Here is a 24,592-nt window from a genome sequence, read left to right as displayed (position 1 = left end):
CTAAATACCTATATTTTACCAGTGATGGCATTCTAATATATTAAGTCCTTGTTTAAATACTTAATGCTTTGTTAACTGTGGCATCGTATTTCTGAATTTTAAAACCTTTAATATTGATAACTATTGCATATTCTTTTAATAAAACATGCAGCATATTTCATTACAAAAGGAAAACAATTCATTGTTTATATCTAGAGAGCGTAAAGCCTGAGTTAAGTAAGTTATTAAATAACTTCACAAGAAGTTCAAACTGATTTACCACCGAAAGAAGATGTATGAACATGTATTTTGACCACACTTAGCATTAGGCAGGTATACAGATAAGATTTTCCATTCTTGACATTCTCACTGTAATGTGCTACATTTGAAGCACCTGGATGTGCTGTCAAATGGGAAATTTAGCACCCTACATTGAAACACATTGGTCTTTCATTTTCATTTTTCCCCTCCATTCCTCCTCCTGCCCAACAATACGTTATTCATCTGGTTTTAGTGCTACATAAATATGCATTGTCTCATGCCTGTTTGTGTTGGATGCCTTGTGCTAAGCTGTAACAAAATGTTGCTTCTTTTGCTGTCTGTATACAGCTGCTTGCTTTACATTAGTAGATTCTGAAATAGCTTTCCTTGCATGTCTAAAATAAAAGTATTGCATGTAAAAAAAAAAAAAGAAATACTTATTGCATCTTGACTATAAGATGGACATTGTTTTGAGAGCAGGATTACTAATGATGGACAATCCAGATTTGGTCTTTTACCAATACAGCTTTATAATCTTGTGAGATATAAAAACAAGCAAGCAACAAAAACATATAAACATAAAAATTCCAGATTTTTATAAATACTATAAAAAGAATAAACAGTATTGATATCAAGAATAAAGGTGGTGAGAAATTTTTGAAATAGTTGAGCAATTTTAAAATTTTTGTATTGGAGAATAGTGGAGAGTCCAAAGCAGACTTACCAATAAACGGAAGCAGCATGCCAAAGGTTTTGAGTCAGAGTGAATTTGGAGTGTAATGAAAAGGAAAAGGTAATCACCTAATACGGAGCAGTGAGAGGGGAGGATGCTAGAGGCTGCAGGTAGGATGGAAAACAGGGAAGACCATGGCAAGCTCTGTTTACTTGGTGTGGAATTTGGAGTTCATAGTAAGTGCAATAGTGAATCAATGAGGAAATTGATGCAGGAGAGTGGACAGCTGAGACAAATCTATTAAAAAGATCATGTTTGCTGCTGAAAGTACGTGAGCAAGAATGAAAGCACAGGAACAGTTAAGAGGTTACTACAGCAGCACAGATGACAGGTGACAGAAGCCAGATTAGAAGGTCTGCACGTGTGTTCAATGGCCTGAACACTGTAGACCCGAGCAGGTGGCCTTACACCAGGCTCCAGGCAAAAGCAAAATGGAATTGAATTATTTCTCCGTTGTCCCTGCACCTCAATTTTTCTTAAGTTAAACTTGGTCCTAACATAGTAGTCTAAAAAGAAAACTTGGTACAGCCTTGGAGATATGAAATGGAAAAAGGAAATGAAACAAGTATTTATAGGGATTGTTTTAGGTGGGGGGCTGTGAGTGACTTTTATTCTTTGATTACATGTCTCTGTGATGTCCACATTTTCTATGTTCTTTTAAAAGTAGGCATTTTTTTCTGGGAAATACAGTTTTATTTTTACTCAACCAAAATGAATTTTGAGATTCTGACTGATTCATTGCAGCTCTCTCTATATTACTTTCTTCTGCACAACAAAAAGAATTAGGATCCGTGACTTTTGACATCACTCCATGAGTCTCTGTGTTGCTTTTCATCATGTAAGCATGAGATGTTAAATAAATACCATGATCTTTTAAATCCCCTCTGGGACATTGTCACTTTTTTTTTTTTTCAACTTAAGCAGGCATTTTTTATTTTTTTTTTAAATTTTTTAAATTGTACTTTAGATTCTGGGGTACATAGGCAGATCATGCAGGATTGTTACATAGGTACACGCGCGGCAATGCGGTTTGCTGCCTCCATCCCCCTGTCACCTTTATCTGGCATTTCTTCCCATAGTATCCCTCCCCAACCTCCTCACGCCCTGCTGTCCCTCCCCTAAGCCCCCCAACAGACCGCAGGGTGTGGTGCTCCCCTCCCTGTGTCCATGTGTTCTCATTGTTAACACCCACCTATGAGTGAGAACATGCAGTGTTTGATTATCACATTTTAAAATTTGTTCAGAAGAAAAAGATTTTTGTTCTCTCAATGTTGCAGGTCTATAATTTGCTACCAGAAAAGACTTCTTCACATACTTTTAGAGTTAGAAGTCCTGGCGTTGACTACGGTGAAGATTGTCCCAGTGCAAAAGGCATTGAGAGAACACTTTATGTAACAGAGCGGGTCCTGGATTGGTATGAACTTTACAGTATCTTCACGGTAATTCCTTTTCCTAAAAACATAACAAAAATGGATTTCTACGCCTCTGTTAAGGTGGAGAAACAATGGGTTCTCAGCTCTAGGATTTTTAATTTCCTCCATCCATCAAAGCGATAAGCAACAGAAAAATAAAGAAATCTCAGAGACAGAGAACTTTGTGGACACACAGATGTTCACACATGAATTTCTCTACCACTTTAAACAGCAAGTGGTTTACTTTTAGGCTGCAAACCTTAACCAAATGGATCCCAAAGCTGCTTACCAGCATCATATTGCCCTCTCAGTGACTCGGGGATTCCAATATGTGAGAAAATCAAAACAAAATATTTTCCATAATGTGTCTGACACCCTTGGGAAGGTGAGCACCGTGTTGGTGACGATCATTTCAGCATTTGCACAAAAAACACTTGTTGAACGAATTCAGGATTGAATACATAAGGTGCAAAACTTTAGTCCTCACAGGGCAGTAAAATTCCAGGAAAACTTAAAGTTGTCTTTTATTAAAAAAAGATTAACAAAACTTGTATTAGAAATGTTAGAATGTCTTAAAAATGTAATTCTTTAGTATTAACTATAACTGAGGAGAATTATCCAGGTTGTGAAATTAAATAGTCTCACTATCAAGCAGCACTAAGAACTTTTATCATCCCTTCAGGAAGAGATATCATTCGTCTGATAGAGGTCTACAGCTTAGCTGAAAGCAACTTAAATCTCTCTCTTCTGGACCTTCCAGAAATGTAAATGGGGTGGTAGAAGGATGGAAAGAACACTTCTTAGTTTATTAACTAGCTGTTTCATCATTGAACATTTATTTCTGGTTTATTTCTTTCTGTTGTGTATCACAACCCCCACCGACAACTATGCTCAGGAGTCCCACAGTTTCCCAAATACTCTGAGATAAAATAGCAAATAATATTTATCTGCGACTAATACTGAAGAAGAGGGAAGATGGAAACAGGTGGACTCCAGACAACTGGGGGCATCTGAATGGGGGTTTTAGATGCAGGCATCTGAGACAATTAAAAGAAACTGAGTAAAAAGAGAAAAGGACCACAGGAAGGGGTGGCATGTAGACATTTAGGAAAAGCCGTATCTTCTGATAAAACATAAACAAAACAGAGTTTACTAAGACTGTAAAGAACGACCTCCAATATGCAACCCTTCAATTTAAAATAACAAGAAACAAGCCAAAAATGCTCTCTTGTAAGAAAGCCATAAGGAGAGCTCTGTGTATGCATACACAGACGCAGACACCTGTTTCGTGGAGAGAAAAGAGAAGGAAACATCTAAGTCTAAGATACTCAGTTTTATGGAAGCAAAAAAAGTAATTAAGGAGTATTAGAGTATACCAGACAATATTTAGCAATAAGAATCGGAAATTTTGAATTCCCAATCCTATTCACACACTAGCTCAATGAACTTGACCTCTATGACTTTTTATAAATAGCTCTCCTCATTTATGTGTAATTCTCAAATTTATAAATAGCTCTCCTCATTATGTGTAATTTTCATGATGTGCCTATGAACTATATATAAAATCATAGTGAAAGTACAGTACAAATTCAAGCAATTATTTAGTCTCAAGATTGGATTGCCACTATGCTTAACAATTTTTTTTTTCAGTCCACAGGATTAGATATTTTCACCAACTCAAAAATCCATAAGTCATATTTGTGTCCACGTCAAGACGGCTCAAGAAGAGGTAAGAGTGCGATTTATCTGTCTGACAGAATGGAAGAAAAATGGTGCTTTATTGGGTTGGTTTAAGATGAAAAGCTATTTTTCTAAGTATTGCATCTTGAGATTGAAGCAATTTCTTGGTAAGTTAACCTCAAATAATATTTTTTCCTCAAATATAGGATTTTAAGCAATTATTGTTATTTTCTCTTTGACATCAAGATCAACTACCTTTTTGTTTTTGCCTTTAATAGTCTTGGCATTTTAGATCTTCCTTGTCTATGGTGGATTCAATACCTGAATTAGTCAGAATTAGATTAAATTGCAGTAACAGACAAACTCCTACATCTGATTTTTGCTCATAGGAAATCTACTTGTAAGTTCAGACACTCTCCAGAACAACTCCCTGGCAAACAGTGAATCAGAGAACCAGTTGCTTTCCTCTGGTGACTCTGCCATCACCAATGTGGCTTTCAGGGTCATACCGATGGGGAAGGAGGTTGCATGTGGCTCTTACAGCCAGGACCAGGAATGGTGTTCCTCACTTCTGCCCATGTTCCTGCTTTAAATGCAAAGCAGGCTGAGAAATGGGAAGGCCCATGTGGATATTAATGGTCTCTCTCATATCTTCTGATGGAAGTTGAAGTGATTTTTGTAATATTGAGCAAAAGAGAGTAATTCAACTTTTGGCAGATACTCTACTACTGCATAGTCTCTTAGTGTGTTTCAAGTATACCTGGAAATGAGGAAAAGCTGAAAAGGGCCTAACTTTGAAAATTCTTTTCTACTGTCATCAGGCCTAGAGAAATTTTTCTCTGCATGCTTGAATGTCTACTAAATTTACTTTTTAATATCAAATGAGGATGGCAGTAAAAAGTGTTAAAAAAAAAAAAAAAGTAAACACATTTTAATACAGCAGATTCATTGGCTGGGAAGGCAAGGAGTAATGTTCTAGTTGGAAAAAAATGAGTCATTAAAGATATTTCCTTACCAGAAAAAAAATCCTAGAGAATAAATTTTTATTACCCCCGTGAATCTCCCTTCCACCTTTGTGTATATTTCCGTGTGGTCCTCTCCTGGGACTGCCTTCCCATTCTCCTCTGCTCCCCATGCATCGGTGATCACCCTAGGCTCTGCTTTGGTGAAGCCATTTCCAGCCCATCTAAAGTCAATTGTCTTTTCATTCTTGAATCCCATTGTCTAAACCACATACTTCACCTTATCCTCTTGCTTGTTGTTTATGTCTCCTACTCATTCAATGTTGAAACAAACAAGAAATCATTCCTGAAATCATCTTGATTAGCTAATATCCATTCCTCTTGTTTTAGTCTCACTGCAAATGGAAGAGATGTGACCATATTTGGTGTATTCAATTACTCTTTATTCTTCCCTTCACCAGTTGAATAACCATCTTAGACAGAGCTACATTTGCTCTTTTTAATCAACTTTTATTTTAGATTCAGGAGGTACGTGTACAGTTCATTTATTTTTATTTATAAAGAACAATATATTTAGCTCTAGATTCTATTTGAAGAAAAAATAGGGTTAGCCTTTCTATAGGAAACTGAACAAAATAACAAGCTGGAAGGTTAGTTTGTTCCAATAATAAACATTCCCCAAGCATATGACCTTGTTGCACCTGAGAAATAAGGCAGCTATAAGAAATCGATGATAGAAATGAGGTTCACACTGGAGCCTGTGTGTTGTCTTCCCGGATTAGAACCAGAAATTATGTCCCAAACGTTCGATGACGAACCTCAGAGGTGGCAAGTGGAAGAGATCGTCCGGAAGTACTTCCCTGAGACCTGGATCTGGAATTTGGTGGTAGTTGAGTAAGTTGCGTGTTGCCTGGAATTTAGTGTAGGAGAGGGCTTGAATCCTTGTGTGCGGCTGATGGTGTCCTTGACTCCTGATCCTGTTAGCTCTGTTAGCTCTGCTCTGCTCTTCTCTGGTAAATATTGAGGGGTACAGTTCATTTATCTCATAACAAACAGTGATCATTTTTTTCCTAATTTGGTCTACAGACAACTAAAATAGTAGAAATAGGATGTTACCATCCCTCTTAAGTAAAGGAAAGGGAAGGGGAAGGGAGGGAGATTGAAAGAGAGAACAAAAGGAAGGCAAGAATGTAAGAAAGAAGAAAGGAAGGAAGTGAGGGAGGGAGGAAAGAGGGAGGAAGGGAAACACGTAAAGACCTCACTAGGAGCACCAAGGCTTAGATCAGGTTTCGCGTTTACCAAACTAGTTACTGAGTTATCGTGTTCCAGGATCAGCCACAGTTTATGTTAAAAAAAAAAAAAAAAAGGCTTGCTCACAGTCTTCCTCTCTGCTCCTTCACTAGCTCATCAGGTGGAAGTGAGCTGGCGCTGCAGGTCCCTGACACCATCACGGAGTGGAAGGCCAGCGCGTTCTGCTTGTCTGCAACCACAGGGCTCGGCCTCTCTCCTGCTGTGTCTCTTCAAGTCTTCCAGCCTTTCTTCCTAGAGCTCACCCTCCCATATTCTGTGGTGCGAGGAGAAGCCTTCACACTCAAAGCCACTGTGTTTAACTACTTGGACTTTTGCATTCGGGTAAGGGCCCTTCTCTGGAAGTAAATGAGAATAGAAGATGGTCACCTTCCATTACCAGGTCTCCTAGGTAACCCAGGAAATCAGAACTGCATATGATATCTCCTAATTTTGGAACAGACCTGATACTAAGAGCAAAGGTACCTGACAGGTCCAAGTTGCTAACGTTATATTCATTCAGGCTCCTATATCTGTGTATTCCTAAATTCACACATTATCGCCATCTGATTGCTTCACGTTTTTCACTCTGACTAAAGAAAACATCTCTTTCTTCCGTTGGCACAAGGCTAAACCCTAAGCACTTATCCTAATTCCTGTCAGTTTTTTAGTTTTCTTATTTCAAACCCTAAACGACAAGGTGCTGGTAGAGCTGACCATGTTTGCACAGCTTCTCAGCGCCTTTGGACTGATAGACATTGTCCCTCCCAGCGTCTTCCCCAGTGTTCACCCTGTTCCGTGTCTCTTCACAAACTTGTGGTTGGGTGTGGGGGACAGGTCATTGTGCAGCTGGAGGTCTCTTCCGCCTTCCTGGCTGTCCCAGTAGAGAAGAATGAAGAACCTCACTGTGTCTGTAGAAACGGACGGAAAACCGTGTCCTGGACTGTGACCCCAAAGTCACTGGGTGAGTAGTAATGCTATTAGCAAATTCCACTTCATGTGCTGAGATGATTTCTTTTCTGCAGTGACCCCAATACTTGCTTTTTCTCCTCCTTTAATACTAATCAAGAGGAAGCCAACCACTGGATACATTGAGGAAACTTAAAAAGAAGAAACTGTTCAATATAGAATTACCGTTTAACTCCTTAAGAACTTTATTCCCCAGGAGAGGTGAATTTCACAGCTACCGCAGAAGCCGTGCATTTTCGGGAAATGTGTGACAATCAGGTGACCGACGTCCCAAGACACGCACCAAAGGACACTGTAGTCAAGCCCTTACTAGTTGAGGTACGTGAGTTTACCCTCTGTGAGTCTCAGAGGCCTTATTATTGCATATGGTATCATCTAATATGCATCCGACAGGAACATTTCATTCCCAAGAACGTGGACAGATCTACAATCCAATTTTTCACCAACATTTTCTCCTTTGCTTTCAAGTGTTTCCTTTTTCTCCTGTGCATTCAGTATCACTTTACTTTTCTGTTTTTGTTGTCAACATAAAGCCCGAAGGAATAGCCAAGGAGGAAACTTTCAACACGCTGCTCTGCGCATCAGGTAAGTGTAATAAATAGATAAATTTTTCATGTTAAGTAACTTGCCCGAGTATATAGTTGCGGAATGTCTTTTGGGGACATGCTTTTCCCTGAGAGAGAAAAAAACTCTTACCCTCCTCCAAATCTAAGGACATTGGATGAAAACCGTTGTCCTGATGAAAATCACTTGGAATGAGGCTGAATTTTCTTAGGGGAATAAACAGAGAGTTCTTTTTACGATAAAGTATTATTATCAAATTTTAAGAATAAAGAAATGAGCATAGAGAATATGAAAGACTTGCTTAGAAGCTTAAAAGCTCTTGCCTAATGATAAGGACTAAGGCTGTTGACCTCAGGACACTGTTCTTTCTAATATATCTCTGTTTCTCAAATGTCTTCCTAAACCGTGTTCAAAATATTGAAATATCTGTGTGACATTAGTATGATTTATTATTCAATTAACAGTTCAAATGTACTCATGTTTTTTTAAGTTATTTTAAAAGGAACTTAAGTTATTTTAAAAGGAACTCCAGGTTACTAACTTGTATAGAAAACTAATATGTTACTAATATTATTAACATAACAATATAAAAATTACCACTATATTGAAAGAGAAGGGGAAAAGCTAACACTTTTAAAAATTTTATTTAAGAGATCATTAAACATTCAACTCTGTGACATCTTCAATCATCTTGTGGCTAGGGACCAGTCTGCAGATCTCTCTTCTCTGCATGAGGAGCCCTGGATAAAACCATCTGGTCAATGGCTTTAATACAGCTATGTACTAATGTCCAAAATTTACAACTATGATTCCCACCTTTCTCCTGAACTCAAACCCGTGTATCCACCTGCCCACTCCCCTCCGCTCACAGCCTCGTAGGTCTCATAGGGATGTCAAAATTAGCAAGTTTAAAATGGAGTATCTGCTCGTCCTCACAAACCAGCTCCTCCCTCAATTTCCTTCATCTCAGATGATGAAAAATCCATTCTTCTCGGTGGGGAGAAACCTTTGGAGTTCTTCTTTACTGTGCTCTTCCCCTTATCCTCCCTACCCAGTCCACGCACAAATGCAGTCGATTCCGCCTTCACATTGTATCCAGAATCTGCCCACTCCTCTCCATCTCTGCTACTCTAGTCCTTTCACTTGCAGGCTCTCAAGAGCTTTCTAACTGGTCTACTGATCATCTCTTCCTATCCTCCTTCAGCAAGAGGGATCCTTTAAAACATGCGTCAGATGATGTCCCTTCTCTTCTCTAACCCTTTCAGAAATCTTCCATGTCCCCCAAGGTTGAAGACTCAGTTTTTAATGCCGCTTAGAAACCCTTGCTACCCCACGACTTCACACCTTCCTAATCTCGCCTTTGCTGACCCCGTGCCGGCCACGCTGACCTCCTTCTTCCTGTTGGAATACAACCAGCATGCTTCATCCTCTGGAGTCCTTTTACCTTTTGTTCCTGTTTCCTGGAAGTATCTTCTCGCAGGTTTTGGTAACTCTGGGCTCCCTGACTTACTTAGAGTCTCTGCTCATGTAGGAATTTTTATCAAGGAGGTTTTCCACAGGGAGCGCCTCCCCACATCCAGCACTTCCTGACCTGCCCTGTTTTACTAGCTCACCGTAGAAATGTTTACCCTGCTTTAATTTCTCTAAAACACTTACCAACATCTAGCATACTAAATATACTCTTGCTTCTTTATCTTACCCCTCCCCTAAAAATGAAATCTCCAGAAGGCCAGGAAATTTGTTTTGAGAGTTTCAGTATCATTGTACTTAAAACAGAACCTGGTACACAGCATATACTGAATACAAATGAATGGAAGGAATATCATTCTCGAAAAGCACTGACAGTAGTAGGAATTAATATAAATCATGAAGAGAAGGAAATACATATACCACAAGTATCTGCCTAGAAGGAAAGCCATAGAAAGTTAGCACAAATGTATATGATGAATATGAACTTCACTGAGAGATGAATCGTGGCTTTAAGGGAAACGTGGATTGCTTCAATTAAGTTATATGATAACTGAGCCAGGTGTGATGGCTCACAGCTGTAATTCCAGCACGTTGGGAGATGGAGGTGGGCAAATCGCTTTCGGCCAGAAGTTCAAGACCAGCTGGGCCAACCCCCTGTCTACAAAAAATGCAAAAATTAGCCAGGCATTATAGTACATACCTGTAATCCCAGATACTCCGGTGACTGAGGCACAAGAATCATTTGAACCCGGGAAGCAGAGGTTGCAGCGAGATCATGGCACTATACTTCAGCCAGAGCGAGACTTTGTCTCAAAAAAAAAAAAAAAAAAAAGGCCAGGCATGGTGGCTCATGCCTGTAATCCCAGCACTTTGGGAGGCCAAGGCGGGTGGATCACAAGGTCAGGAGTTCAAGACCAGCCTGACCAACATGGTGAAAACTCGTTTCCACTAAAAATACAAAAATTAGCTGTTCATGGTGGCACACGCCTGTAATCCCAGCTACTCAGTAGGCTGAGGCAGGAGAATTGCCTGAACCTGGAAGGTGGAGGTTGCAGTGAGCCAAGATCGTGCCACTGCACTCCAGCCTGGGCAACGGAGTGAGACGTCATCTCTAAAAAAAAAAAAAGAAGAAGAAGTTACATAATGACCAAGGAAAATAAAAGGTTGGATCTAGATGATGGAGAGAAAAAGGATTCATGACAAAAATAGAACATTTCTCTCCTTTTCCCCTCCTTTACATGTGTTTGTCTTCTTTCGTTAGATACTGGAGTATCTGAAAAGGTGTCACTGAATGTTCCTTCAAATGTGGTCGACGGATCTCCCAGGGCAACATATTCAGTTTTGGGTGAGTCTTTCAGCCCAAGGGAAGCAGCTGTCTAGCTCTATAATTCTAGTGCATGGGCCCCACCAACCATGATCAATGAGGTCTCTGACAGTAGGCACTGAATTGAGAGAAAGTACTAAGCTAGGGGTTATACTATGTTACAGTTGGAAAGGGGGTTGAACAGATACTGTTCTACATATTATGCCTTGAAATACTGTAACAGGAAAGGGTCACCTCTTCAGGCCCTCATCTTCAAGCAATTTACTAGGTGGTGATGCTTCCTAGTCAATTTGAAAATGGTTGTGGTTGAGTTTTACCAGGCATGTGGCACATGAGAAAAGACAGACCACCTACCATTCAGTCTCTTCCCTGCTTTCTCCATCCTTGAACCATCTACCTTATTTTCTCACCTTTTATTTTCCTCCATATTTCTTGCTTTTTTACTTTTTAGAGTCTTCCTGTCCTTCCCTATATAGGTCATTTGGCCTCTCAGTCAGCTAGCAATCTGTTTTCCTAGCCCAATACCAACCATCTCTGATTTCTTTACCACTTTTATTCCACAGGTGATATACTAGGCTCTGTGGTACAAAACCTTCAGAACCTTCTCCAGATGCCCTATGGTTGTGGAGAGCAGAATATGGTCCTTTTTGTTCCCAACATTTACGTTCTGAACTATCTGAATGCAACACGACAGCTGACAGAGGAGATCAAGACCAAAGCCGTCAACTACCTCATCAGCGGTGAGAGATTACCTCCAAAGGAAGAGCCTTAGTTAATCTCTTAAACATTTCATGGTGAACTAAAGTCAACATCTCTTTCATTAAGATTTGATAGTCGGCCGGGCGCGGTGGCTCAAGCCTGTAATCCCAGCACTTTGGGAAGCCGAGGCGGGTGGATCACGAGGTCAAGAGATCAAGACCATCCTGGTCAACATGGTGAAACCCCGTCTCTACTAAAAATACAAAAAAATTAGCTGGGCGTGGTGGCGCGTGCCTGTAATCCCAGCTACTCAGGAGGCTGAGGCAGGAGAATTGCCTGAACCCAGGAGGCGGAGGTTGCGGTGAGCCAAGATCGTGCCATTGCACTCCAGCCTGGGTAACAAGAGCGAAACTCCATCTCAAAAAAAAAAAAAAAAGATTTGATAGTCATTGTCGTGAATTTCAATAAAGTGTCCCAATATACAAGTAGAAAATTCAATAGTATTATCAAGCCTGTGATTGGGGGTTAGGAGAAATTTTAATTAAATATTAGTTATCGTGTTATTCCTAACAGCACTGAGAAAAAAAGCTTAACAATCCTCCAATGTCTGTGCCATTTTAATAAATCTGTGAATGCTTCCTCTTCAGGGTACCAAAGGCAATTGAATTATAAGCACATAGATGGTTCCTACAGCACCTTTGGGGAACGTGATGGTAGCAGCAAGGGAAACACTTGGTAAGATTATTCTTTCCCTATGCTCTCTCTAGATCCATGACATTCCAGGATTCTAGAATAGCTACTCTCTAATATCTGGAGTTTTTGTGGAAAATTGTTAGTCTTTAAATAACACATGTGCTGTATGTATCATTCCTGTTGGGTAATCTCACCATGGCATCTCGGAAAGCTTACCTGCTGGGATAACACAGCTGAAAGTGGTGAAATAAGGATCTTCTAAATGGAAATATAAGGCAGAAAATGTCATTCTAGAAAATGACAGAGGAAGAAGCTTCCACACTCTGCATTAAAGACGGAGAGAAGGGAGAGGACAGAGGAGACTGTGAAGCAGGAAAATCAGAACAAGTCATTCTGGAAATGCAGTTTTGATGGTGGGGAGGCTTGGAGCTCCAACCAATGTTTCATAACAAAAAAATTTAAAAAGCATCAACTCAGAGAAACCAATAAGGTTGAGAGGTCATAAAGATATTGAGATGTTGGTTGGACTAGAGTATATTCAGCTCTTCTGTACTATTTCTCCATCAATTCCTCCCAGTGATGGTCTCTGCTTCATTGTGAGGAGCAGTGTCTGGGGGCAGTACACAAAGTCAGCTGTGGAAGTGAGGTGGTCCTCACGTCTGCGTCTCTGCTTTGCTGACAGGCTCACCGCATTTGTGCTCAAGTCCTTTGCCCAAGCCCGATCGTACGTCTTTGTGGATGACTCACACCTCAGGGACGCCTTCGAGTGGCTCTCAGAGAGGCAAAAGGAAAACGGCTGTTTCCAGCGCTCAGGATCACTGCTGAACAACGCCATTATGGTGATGCCGTCTCTGTTTCTGTTCTGGTCCCTGAAGATGGTGATATGTGGAAGGAAATGATGTCTGCATTGAGTCCTCCAGTCTTAGTGACATAGATTTCAGGAAGAATGGTGGACTCTAAATCTCCTGAAATCTAGCAGTACCTTAGTCGTTTTATATTAAATGAAAATAGTGGTCAAAAAACCTCCAAAGCCGAACACATTATAAAAAGTGAGGGCCGGGCGCGGTGGCTTAAGTCTGTAATCCCAGCACTTTGGGAGGCCGAGGCGGGCAGATCACGAGGTCAAGAGATTGAAAGCATCCTGGCCAACATGGTGAAACCTGTCTCTACTGAAAATACAAAAATTAGCTGGGCATGGTGGCGTGCGCCTATAGTCTCAGCTACTCGGGAGGCTGAGGCAGGAGAATTGCTTGAACCCAGGAAGTGGAGGTTGCAGTGAGCCAAGATTGTGCCACTGCACTCCAGCCTGGCACCTGGCAACAGAGTGAGACTCTGTTTCAAAAAAAAAAAAAAAAAGTGAGAATTTTAGGGTAGAGGAGGAAGAGGAGAAAATCAACATTCTAGCACAAGACACGAAACCATCTAGTGAAGATGTCAAAGGGAAAGGAAATTTTAGCAGATGCTGCCTCATGACTGTTGAAGTGTTTGAGTCTGTCTGCCTCTGATCCCTACAGGGTGGGGTGGACGACGAGGTGACACTCTCTGCCTACATCACCATTGCTCTGCTGGAGATGAAACTGCCTGCCACGGTACATCACACACATCCCCTGTACCACCTTCACACATGTAAAGAACAAAATGATGATATGATGGATCTCTGAGGGAAATAATTGTGATTTTTATGGAATTCAATTTTGGCATATTTCACTGGAATGTAATGGACCAGATCCTTTTGGAAGCAGCAGAGGAAACTCCTCTCTGGTCAGAACTGTGAGGTTACACAGGCACATTAGGGTTTTTAATCTACAGTTAGCCTGGGGAAGCTCATTCACCTGGTTCTGCTATTTTTCAATAGCCTTTCATCTTCTTCATAGAGCCCAAGCGTCAGTAAGGCCCTATTCTGCCTTGAAACAGCCTGGAGATCCACCTCAGAGGCCCAGGGAAGTCTCGTCTATACCAAAGCATTATTGGCCTATGCCTTTGCCCTAGCAGGAAACCAGGTCAAGCGAAGAGAGCTGCTTGAATCATTAAACAGAGAGGCTGTGAAAGAAGGTAAGAGCTGCTACTGCAAAGTTTACTTCCAACAATCCCCAGTGACCAGAAGAAGGAAGGATACCTCTACTGAGTTCATGCCTATCGTGCTACCTTAATTTAGTGACAGTGAGACTAATTATCATTGATCTAAGACTGGAATTCTTTAGATAGCATGGATCATTTTAGTAAGCCACACAGTATAGACTCTATACAGTCCCAGCTTCTACTATCACATACATGTAACAGACACACAGGCTCAATGTTATTCTCTGGAACTTTACTTTCTTGACAAAGATTTATTTGATGGTGACTAATGCTTTCATTTTGTTTAATGCTTTCACTTTGTTAAAATGAAAGGTCAATTTATTAGGTAAGCTGTAATTATACTCTTCACTCATGGATTAGATTTTGAAACCATTCTTTAAGTTAAAATTCTACCCTTTTCCATGTCAAAGAGGATTCAATCCACTGGCAACATCCCGGGAAACTTCGAGAAGCTGAGACACTCCATTCTCAATTCCGGGCTCCCTCTGTGGAAGTGGAGATGGCATCTTATGTGCTCCTTGCCTATGTTACTGTCCAGCCTGCCCCATCTTTAGAGGACCTGTCTGTGGCATCACGTATTGTGAAGTGGATTACCAAGCAGCAAAACCCCCATGGGGGCTTCTCCTCCACTCAGGTCTGTGGCGAGACTCTAGAAGGAAACATGAATATATTAACAAATATGAAGGCACAACCATCTCCTAGGAGTTGAATAATGGAATAGTTCGTATTTCTAATTCACACCTTCTCCACCCCTCCATTGACAGACAGGTTTCAGTCTTACTCTCATAAGTGGATAACTGCTCTGTCCCCTTTATATTCTCTCCTCTCTGACTCTCTAGCGACCCCCAACCACACAGGTAGGTTTGTCTTGACAAAGCAATGTCTTCATGGGATTACCTCCCTTAGAAAATAAATCTTCTTTTTCACCCAAAGTCTAAAATTATCTAGTATTTTATCCAAAATATTTTCTCTCCCCAGTAAACACGAGTGCGCCAGCCTGATGAGGCAGATCCCTTTGCTTGTTCCAGAACTGGCTCCCTGCAGTTTACGTGACTTCCCATGGAGCATTCCCCACCCTGATGCCTCTCTTCTCTCTACATAAACCCTGCTCATTATTCAGAGATAATCCTATTTCTCACCTTCAGTCTCTCTTACTGTCCTAACCCATATTTTCTTCTCTCTTTTCTGAACTTTTATAACAAATATTGTTACATAAGTTTATAAATTATTGAACTAGCCTGGGCTTGTGTCAAATATCTGAGTCTTATTGGGCTTGTGTCAAATATCTGAGTCTACATGTATATTGTAAACTCGCTGAATGATGAAACTTTGTATAAATTTACCTTCAAAGTAGCTAGAATAGTTTATCATTACTAACCAGATTGAACTGAATTGAAATGGAGTTAGTCAACTGTGTTTATGACTAAATAATTCTGAAAAATAATAGTGTTGTTGTGGTTTATATCCAGTGTGAGTTTGTTACTTTCCTCTCCTGTGATTTCTGTACCCATTATTTTTTCAGGACACAGTGGTGGCCCTTCAAGCCCTCTCCAAATACGGAACAGCAACTTTCACCAACAGTGAGAAAGCAGCTTTAGTTACTGTCAAATCTTCAGACACCTTCTCTAAGGACTTCCACGTGGATGATGCCAACTGCCTGCTGCTGCAGAAGGTCCAGCTGCCAAAGGTTCCAGGGGAGTACACCACAACCGTGTCAGGGTCAGGGTGTGTGTACCTTCAGGTGAGACTCTGGGATTTTGGATATGCTGCGAATGGGAGGGAAAGTCTCAAGGGTTATGTTTGAATTTCAGAACAAGCAAAAGAAATGTGTGCTAAGGGAAGGTATGAATCATCTGGAACAGATTATGAGACAATTTAAGTGCAAAAAATGAAGGATTTTTTCATTTGTTTTAGACATCCCTGAGATATAACATCCTACCCAAGAAAGAAGAGAAAGAACCCTTCGCTCTGCAGGTTAATACTCTCCCCACGAATTGTGATGGAGTGGATGCTCGCAGAAAGTTCCAGATTCACATCAACATTAGGTAACTCCTAGATCATGACCAGACCTTTTGCACCAACCTAATAGAATATGGAGAAATTGATTTTCTTATGTGGAGAAACTCCACTATCCAAAGCCACACGTAATGAATATGGAATTCTTGCAGTGTTTATTAACAAGAAAATTTTCTGGAAAAGCCTTCGCCTTAAGAATAGGATATTACAATATCTGACCAGTGTGAGCTTAAAATGATGGTTTTTCCAAACAACCGTAACAGAAACAGATACAGCAGATGTAGTAACTTAGTGTTAGAAATAAAAGGTAAAGAGAGAGTTTGTCTTGAATGGATCCCAAAAAATTTTGTTTGAATCCCTCATTCCTATGCTTTGATTTTATAGTTATACTGGGGACCGACCCAGCTCCAACATGGTCATTGTTGATGTGAAGATGGTATCAGGCTTCATTCCTGTAAAACAATCAGTTAAACAGGTAATCCCTGGATCCCTTGCAAATAGTAAATGCTGGCCTTTATCGTTGTCAATTTGACTTTATTGATGGACTTTTCAAGAGGTGTTTTCCCTCAAGATTGCTTCTCTAGTATGCATCTCTGTCATTTTAATAGGGTGTCTTGGTTACATGGTGTCAAGTATAGGGCATAAGTCAGAAACACGATAAATAATGTTCCAACAGGCCCAGGACACCTAGTTATGTGGAATGGTATTGAATTATTTTCCAGATATATATACAAAGAGAAAAGGATATGTGTGTATACATGCATATATATATCACATATGTATCTGCATATATAATTATAGCATATATAGAGAATAAAAGTTCAATAAGTATTACTATTGTTATTATCATTATTATTCTTGAAGAAATCAAAATTATCCATTTGGATGCTCCGAGAAGCTGTTTAGATCATAAATACCTGAAAACTGCTGCCAGGATAAAGTTTTATCATTCCATATTTCTGGCTTATCCTCTTGATCAACAGCTCCAGATGCAGCCCCAGATTCAGAGGACTGAAGTGAGCACCAATCATGTCCTGATCTACTTTGAAAAGGTAAGACTTTCTGTGACTCTGCTAGATCTGGAATAACAACTGGAGGTTCTAACAAACCGTAACAGATTCCAAATAGTGCTGTTCACATACACAGCTGAGAGAGGACAATGTGGCTATAACAAGAAATGAAGCTTGGACTGTCAACAGCAGGCGTCCCCAAACTTTTTACACAGGGGGCCAGTTCACTGTCCCTCAGACCGTTGGAGGGCCGCCACATACTGTGCTCCTCTCACTGACCACCAGTGAAAGATGTGCCCCTTCCTGAAGTGCGGCGGGGGGCCAGATAAATGGCCTCAGGGGGCCGTATGCGGCCTGCGGGCCGTAGTTTGGGGACACCTGGTCAACAGGCTTGATTTATTACATTTGGCTGTCTGCTAAATTGTGTCTTTTGTCCTTTTTTACTCTATCATTGAGTATGCTATGCAGGTCGCAAAATTCTGCTTTCTTTTCATAGGTTTTGGTACAGATATATAGCATAACTACAGGGTTCGATAATATCTTATGAAGAGAGGACAGTAATTAGATACTAAGTTAATCTTTGATTCCAATTGTTTTCCTGTCTCTCCAGCTAACCAGTCAAAAGCAGCATTTTTTCTTCTTGGTGGAACAAGATATCCAAGTAAAGAATTTAAAACCAGCTGTGGTAAAAGCCTATGATTATTATGAGACAGGTGAGTGAGATTCAGACATGCTGAGCTTTGAAATGAAAAAAACAAACAAACAAACTACTAATCTAGTAAAGGATTACCTTAACTAATGCAAAACTTCACAGTCTTTCACTGGGGAAATAAGTGAGTTTGTGGGCACTGGATAATCATGTTCTTGTGTATTAACCTCTCATGTCCGCTGCAAACAAGTCTTAGAGTCATTCTTATACATTGACCATAAGGCAATGAGAGGGTCCATTCTATCTAAATTTCCCTATAAAGTTGTTTGTCCTGGGCTGAATTATTCCAAAGAGATAAGAAGAGTACAATAACTGAACAAACATCTCAGTGCTGATGTGTGACATGAGACCTAAAATTTAATCTGTTTTTGACTTGTGCTTCGATTCGGCTCACAACATTTGGAGAACTTTGTAATATATCAGGAAATACTTTCATTTGCTCATGGCTTTGAGCTAGAAAATTACCAGCATTGTAGCACGATGGTAGTGCTGAAACTTTTCTTCTTCGATTAAGGAAAGGTTCAGAGAGAAAGGTGCAATTCCAATGAGAAAACCGCACCTGTGAAAAGGCAGCATCTACAGAGTCCTGTCACCACACTCAGACACACCACCTGTGTGCCCGGCCTCTCAATTCTGTTCCCAAGCCAGATTTTCTTTCGTTTCCTCCCACCAATCCCAAGCAGCTTAATAGAGAAGTCATTTTTATTGGCTCTACAGTGAGGCTTTCTACTTTCTTTCTTAGCTTACACAGTTTATTTACAATTCACATCTTAGGTGCTTATGCCTGAATGTCTTCACTCTTTCTGTCCAATAATTTCTGTGTTTCAGATGAATTCACCTTTGAAGAATACAATGCCCCTTGTAGTGCTGGTAAAGTATAAATGATTCAGTCTAACTCCAATTGAAAGAAACTAAGTAAGCATTTCAGTTAAACAGTAAAGTCTAATCCCAACTTCAAAATAAATAAGCATCTCAATTCTCTGCATACGGCTGCTGCTTGTGATGAATGCTTTCTTTCCAAATCCTAAAATCCCCTGATGTACCATATATAAATTGAACTATATCAAGTGTACTATAGAATTTCTCAGAAAAAAAATGCAAGTTAAATAGAGTTACTGGTATCTTGGGTGACTTGTTGGAAGATTAATCCAAGAATTTGCCACATATAAAAACTAAATTATCTAATATGTAGTTTCCATTCTATATCTGGTGGTGATAAATTCATCACCAATAGCCTTTCTAGGATATTTCTAAGTGTACACTAGTTAAAGCCAAGAAATTGGTCACCGTAATTATGCATATAGCACAGCATGAAAGGTGTGATCTATGAGACCTTCCTGTAGGCTGATTGACAGTGTTCATCTCTGACACAGAATTTGCCACGAAACCTTCGCTTCTCTATTTTTAAATATGAAAAAATGGCGAACATCCCTGTCACTAAAAGTTACTAAGTTCAAATATTTATAACTGAAATATAAAGAATTATTCTTAAATAGGTCACAGAATTTCCCTAATATTTCTCCTTCTTCTCTTACTATTTAGAATCTCAACAAGGAAATGCTTGAAAACAGGAACTTACGGACCTCATCAGATGAACTTCAGAAATGAAGAACAGACTTACCGAGAGAGGGCAGTAAGAGAAAGAAGGGAAGATGGTTGGAAATAAATAAAATTTGTATGTTGAATAAATTCATGGCATTTATAACTCTCTTTTCTTTTGTTCTTTATCAATATCATATTCCCTTTCTTGAATATGTATCTATTCTCCATAGCATTTATTAAATAGCAAAGAAGCTATACAAAGAGGTACACTCAAAAACACTACAGATGAATTAAAGTGGAAATCAAAAAAATGTCAATTAACCCACAAAAAGGAAAAAGAAAATGGCTTTTCCAAACGCTGGAAACAACAGTAAGTCCGTGAATAGATGCACGGTTTGGCCGTCTGTGGCTCATCCTTACAACTAGTTCTGCTGGACAGCGAAGAGGGACAAATGGCGGACATACCAACGACTTGAGTGCGTCTCAAAAGCGTTAGGCTGCATGGGGAAGAAAAGCCAACCTCAAAAGGTCACAATCCGTATGATTTCTTTTGTGGGTGTGACTGTAAGTGGGTAGCATTAAAGAGTTTTTGTGGTGATGAAATCCTGCATGTGTGGAAGCAAAATCTTGCTTCCAATGTTTGGATTTAATTGCATCTCAAATTATTTTCTTGTTTATTGGGTGGTGAGTAAGTGAGTATCTAAATGGACTTTTTTCCATGTAGCTTTCTAATGGTCCTGTTAACGTTGATTAACCAATTCAATCTTTTCCTGCTAATAAACCATGCCTCTGGGCCAGGTGTGGTGGCTCACGCCTGTAATCCCAGCACTTTGGGAGGCTGAGGCAGGCAGATCACGAGGTCAAGAGATCCAGACCATCCTGGCCAACATGGTAAAACCCCGTCTCTACTAAAAATACAAAAATTAGCTGGGTGTGGTGGTGTGTGCCTGTAGTCCCAGCTACTCGAGAGGCTGAGTCAGGAGAATTGCTTGAAGCAGACAGGTGGAGGTTGCATGTTGGGGATAGTTGGGATGGCTCAGCTGCCGGGGATCTCTCGACCTGCAAGAGGGTCCCAAAACCTGGAAGAGAGCATGCGCTTATAGAAATAAAGGGAGACAGGAAGCAGGGGTCTGGAGGGCTGAGAAGGCAGTGCCTAAACAGCGAGCTTATTCTTGTCCAGGGTCTCATTATGTATTTTAAGATCAAAGTGAATGACCTCATCCTGACAGTATGCGAAGAACAATAAAAGGGAACAGAAAGTTACAAAATCAGAAAGTCACAAGTACATTTGGTTGTGCCGGGGGTTTATGATAGCAGCTCATAAAAGTGACCAGGTGGTGTACCTTATCTATTTTTCCAGAAGGGGTCTCTGTCCAGATAACAATATCAGAAAGTCACAAGCTAAGTCGTTAAACCATTGTCTAGGGTACAAGGCAGTCATGCAAGTAAAGAAAAGGTTAAAGCTACTTTTAAAGAAAGAGTCATAAAAGTTAAGAGCAGAAACTGGTTGCTGGTATGGAGTCACTTAGTCTAGCAGCACCGCATAGTTTAAGCCCAAACGATATCGTGGTTGATATCAGAAACTGATCGGTCATCTTTCAGTTCCTTCTTTCCAATAGCTCTACTGCCTCCAGCAGGAAACTGTGTTTGGGATCAAGCTCACCGTATAGTGAGACCCACACCTTTTGGGGGTCTTACAAGGGAATGTCCCCCACAGTTGCAGTTAGCCAACATCGCGCCACTGCACTGCAGCCTGGCACATGGCAACATAGTGAGACTGTCTCAAAAATAAATAAATTAATTAATTAATTAATTAAACCATGCCTCCTTTATCACATAAAAAAACATCATGTATACTTAGGCTAGTTTCTGAATGGTCTATTCTAGTCCATTGAGTACCTGGTCTATTCTTTCATAAGGATTAAAATATTTGAATTACTGTAGCTTAATAAAATGTTTTAATAACTGCTATGGCTGATGTCTTTTCATTTCTCTGTTTTCACTTTTTCTTGTATTACTGATTTGTGTCCCTACCAAACCTCATGTTGAATTGTAATCCCCAGAATTGGAGGTGGGGTCTGGTGGGAGGTGATTAGATCATGGAGGTGAATCCTTTGTTAATGGTTTAGCACCATCCCCTTGCTGTTGTCCTCATGACAGAGTTCTGCAAGTTCTGGTTATCTAAAAGTGTGTAGCACCTCCCCCACACCTTGCTCATCAGGCTCTCGCCGTGTTAGAAGCCTGGCTCCCTTTTAGCCTTCTGCCATGATTGTAAGTTTCCTGAGGCTTCTCCTCTCAAGAATCCTAGCAGAGGCCAGCATCATGCTTCCTGTACAGCCTGCAGAACTGTGAGCCAATGAAACTTCCTTTCTTGATAAATCACCCAATCTCAGGTATTTCTTTATAGCGATGCAAGAGTGGACTAACAGAATTACTAAGATCATTATTTGTTCAAGTTAAAACTCTAGAATCTTTTAAGTTCATTATCCCCATAGTCAATTATGTCTTGTCTGGAATTTGATTGAATATATGAATGAATTTATAATTGTCCCAAGTGTCAAGTTTTTTGCATTTAATCTTCCCTATTCAGATTCATTTTATATTTACTCAATTCACCTGACGCAAATTCTAACTCTGACTTAATGTCTAACTTTGGACTCAACTACAAAGTTAAAGATTAGCTTCGCCGGGTGCAGTGGCTCAAGCCCGTAATCCCAGCACTTTGGGAGGCCGAGGCGGGTGGATCACAAGGTCAAGAGATCGAGACCATCCTAGTCAACATGGTGAAACCCCGTCTCTACTAAAAATACAAAAAATCAGCTGGGCATGGTGGCACACGCCTGTAATCCCAGCTACTCAGGAGGCTGAGGCAGGAGAATCGCCTGAACCCAAGAGGCAGAGGTTGCAGTGAGCCGAGATCACGCCATTGCACTCCAGCCTGGGTAACAAGAGTGAAATTCTGTCTCAAAAAAAAAAGATTAGCTTCATGGACATGTATTGTAGGATACTTTGAAAAAATTAAAAAATGTATACATGAGACAAATTAAAAGATTGTTCACAAGGTAGTGAAAAACTAGAACAGTATTTCTCATTTGCCAATCAATGTCATTGAAACATTTTAAGCAAGAGAATATTTCCGATTTGCCTTATGGATAGTCATCTTCCAGCCAATGGCAAGAAGAAGCAAGCAAGTTTTTCCTGAATCCCAGGTTCACAGCCCACTTGTGCAGAGCTGAGCTGTCTTCTTCAGGCTTAATGAAATGATTTAGGAGACATATTTCTATTCCACATTTACACAATTCTACACTTTGAAAATGATTTCTTTTACTCTCATCCACATACTCATATCTCTTTGAAAGCCAGACCGGTATCTTAATCATATCTGTGCAGCCTGTTCACCGAACACAGTGCTGGGAAGTTGTGGGCACTCATTAAAACAAAGGAGTGATTGAGCGTGTCAGTGCCTGAGTGAGCCGACTTCTGTAGGTAGAAAGTTAGAGGAGAAATGGATAACACTAAGGTGTCAGCCCACGCTAGTAGGAAAAATGAGCTAGAAAAATCATTTTGACCCAAACCTGGTTTGAGTTGTTTAAATGTTTCACAGACACCTTAAGGAATAAGATTTTGATATTTTTCCAAAGTCAAACTAATGAGAAGGAAAAACATTTGGTTATTTATTGGGACTTTGAGCAAAACTTGTTTAAAAGTACATTTCATATTCAGCGAGCTCTGAGTGGGAAATCAGGGCTACTATCTTGCAAAAGAAACTGTTAACAATTATCAGAAAGGTAAATACAAATGATCTTTGTTATACTTTCAATTGTGTCCCCCAAAAATGTATGTTGAAGTCCTAACCCCTGGTACGTGTGAATGTGACTTTACTTGGAAATGGCGTCCGTGCAGATGTAATTGAGATGTGAGTTAAGATAAAGTCATACTGGAGTAGTGTGGGTCCTTCACCCTGTAAGACTGGTATCCTATCAGAAGAAAGGATTTGTGTACAGAGGAAAGGTGATGCAGACAGACACACAAGGAAAACTCTGTGTGATGACGGAGACAAACACAGGAACACCAAGGACTGCTGACGGCAGCAGAAGCTACGAGAAAGGTAAGGAGCAGGTTCTCTCTCAGAGCACTCAGTGGGATCAGGATCCTACCAATATCTTGACTTTGCACTGCGACCCTCCAGAACCAAGAGAGAGTGAATTTATGTTGTGGTAAGCCGCCCACTTTGCAGTATTCTTACGGCAGTCCTAAACAACTATTACAACCTCCAATTAAAATAGTATCTTTTCATTCGTTGGCCAAGTTTACTTAGCAAATTTTTTATTGTCTTTTAAGCAGATCCAAATGGTTGAGTGGAGGAAGAACACATGTTTTACGTATTTCCACAGAGTTTAATTGCACAATGAAAATGTCTTCTGTCATTTAAAACAAGCCAAAAAACATGAAAACCTGGCCCAGTGCAGTGGCTCACAGTAACAGTCCCAGCTACTCAAGAGGCCGAGGGAAGAGGATTGCTCAAGCCCAGGAGCTGGAGACCAACCAGGGCAACAGAATGAGAACTCATGTCTATTTTAAAATATATATAAATAAGAAAATCTGAGATGTGAGGTTCAGTTTTCCATTTCTAGCCCTCTGTTACGCTTAGAGCTTATCTCACAAAAGACAAATCTCTGTGTTCTTAAAGTTCTCCAGGAACCACTTTCTTGTTTATTTCTGTGGCAACAAGGAAAACTAAAGGATGATTCGTAATAAAAAAGCGAATCTATGCGTGAATGTCTGGGTGAAGGGTTGATTTATTAATCTGTCTGACATACCCCCAAAGGGATGTTTGATTATTATTTAATGCAAAGTAGAAGCATTGCTGAAGACCTTTCTTAAGAATCTTTTTTTTTTTTTTTTTTTTGAGACTGAGTCTGCTCCATCGCCAGGCTAGAGTACTGTGGCAGGATCCTGGCTCACTGCAACTTCCGTTTTCGGGTTTCAAGCAATTCTCCTGCCTCAGCCTCCAGAGTCCTGGGACTACAGGCATGCACCATCACACTTAGGTAATTTTTTGTATTTTCAATAGAGACGGGGTTTCACCAAGTTGGCCAGAAAGGTCTCGATCTCTTGACCTCGTGATCCGCCTGCCTTGGCCTCCCGAAGTGCTGGCATTACAGGCCTCAGCCACCATGCTCGGCCAAGAATTTTTAAAACA

At 40.3% G+C, this 24,592-nt stretch overlaps 1 protein-coding gene across 2 annotated transcripts in view; it reads left to right on the top strand.

Annotated features, from left to right (window-relative positions):
* LOC101049378 (pregnancy zone protein-like) overlaps positions 1-20,274 on the top strand; it is a 53,421-nt gene extending 33,147 nt beyond the window's left edge. Inside the window, exons 16-36 of one of the 2 annotated variants that reach the window (XM_039471842.2) lie at positions 2,251-2,412; positions 4,036-4,114; positions 5,810-5,921; positions 6,431-6,659; positions 7,152-7,278; positions 7,480-7,601; positions 7,817-7,868; positions 10,579-10,662; positions 11,205-11,381; positions 11,988-12,075; positions 12,716-12,872; positions 13,548-13,622; positions 13,908-14,085; positions 14,523-14,746; positions 15,635-15,853; positions 16,027-16,157; positions 16,513-16,603; positions 17,112-17,180; positions 17,749-17,851; positions 18,676-18,762; positions 19,390-20,274. In XM_039471842.2, the coding sequence (XP_039327776.2) occupies positions 2,251-2,412; positions 4,036-4,114; positions 5,810-5,921; positions 6,431-6,659; positions 7,152-7,278; positions 7,480-7,601; positions 7,817-7,868; positions 10,579-10,662; positions 11,205-11,381; positions 11,988-12,075; positions 12,716-12,872; positions 13,548-13,622; positions 13,908-14,085; positions 14,523-14,746; positions 15,635-15,853; positions 16,027-16,157; positions 16,513-16,603; positions 17,112-17,180; positions 17,749-17,851; positions 18,676-18,728 (2,532 nt within the window). In that variant the 3' untranslated portion in view covers positions 18,729-18,762; positions 19,390-20,274. The remainder of the gene's footprint in view (positions 1-2,250; positions 2,413-4,035; positions 4,115-5,809; positions 5,922-6,430; positions 6,660-7,151; positions 7,279-7,479; positions 7,602-7,816; positions 7,869-10,578; positions 10,663-11,204; positions 11,382-11,987; positions 12,076-12,715; positions 12,873-13,547; positions 13,623-13,907; positions 14,086-14,522; positions 14,747-15,634; positions 15,854-16,026; positions 16,158-16,512; positions 16,604-17,111; positions 17,181-17,748; positions 17,852-18,675; positions 18,763-19,389) is intronic. The other variant, XM_039471841.2, reaches the window with a different exon arrangement.
* Positions 20,275-24,592: the final 4,318 nt, after the last annotated feature.

This window comes from Saimiri boliviensis, chromosome 7 (genome assembly GCF_048565385.1).
Source record: "Saimiri boliviensis isolate mSaiBol1 chromosome 7, mSaiBol1.pri, whole genome shotgun sequence".
Classification (NCBI taxonomy): domain Eukaryota; kingdom Metazoa; phylum Chordata; class Mammalia; order Primates; family Cebidae; genus Saimiri; species Saimiri boliviensis.
Note: the sequence above shows the minus strand (reverse complement) of the source record. Positions and strands in the feature narration are given on the sequence as shown.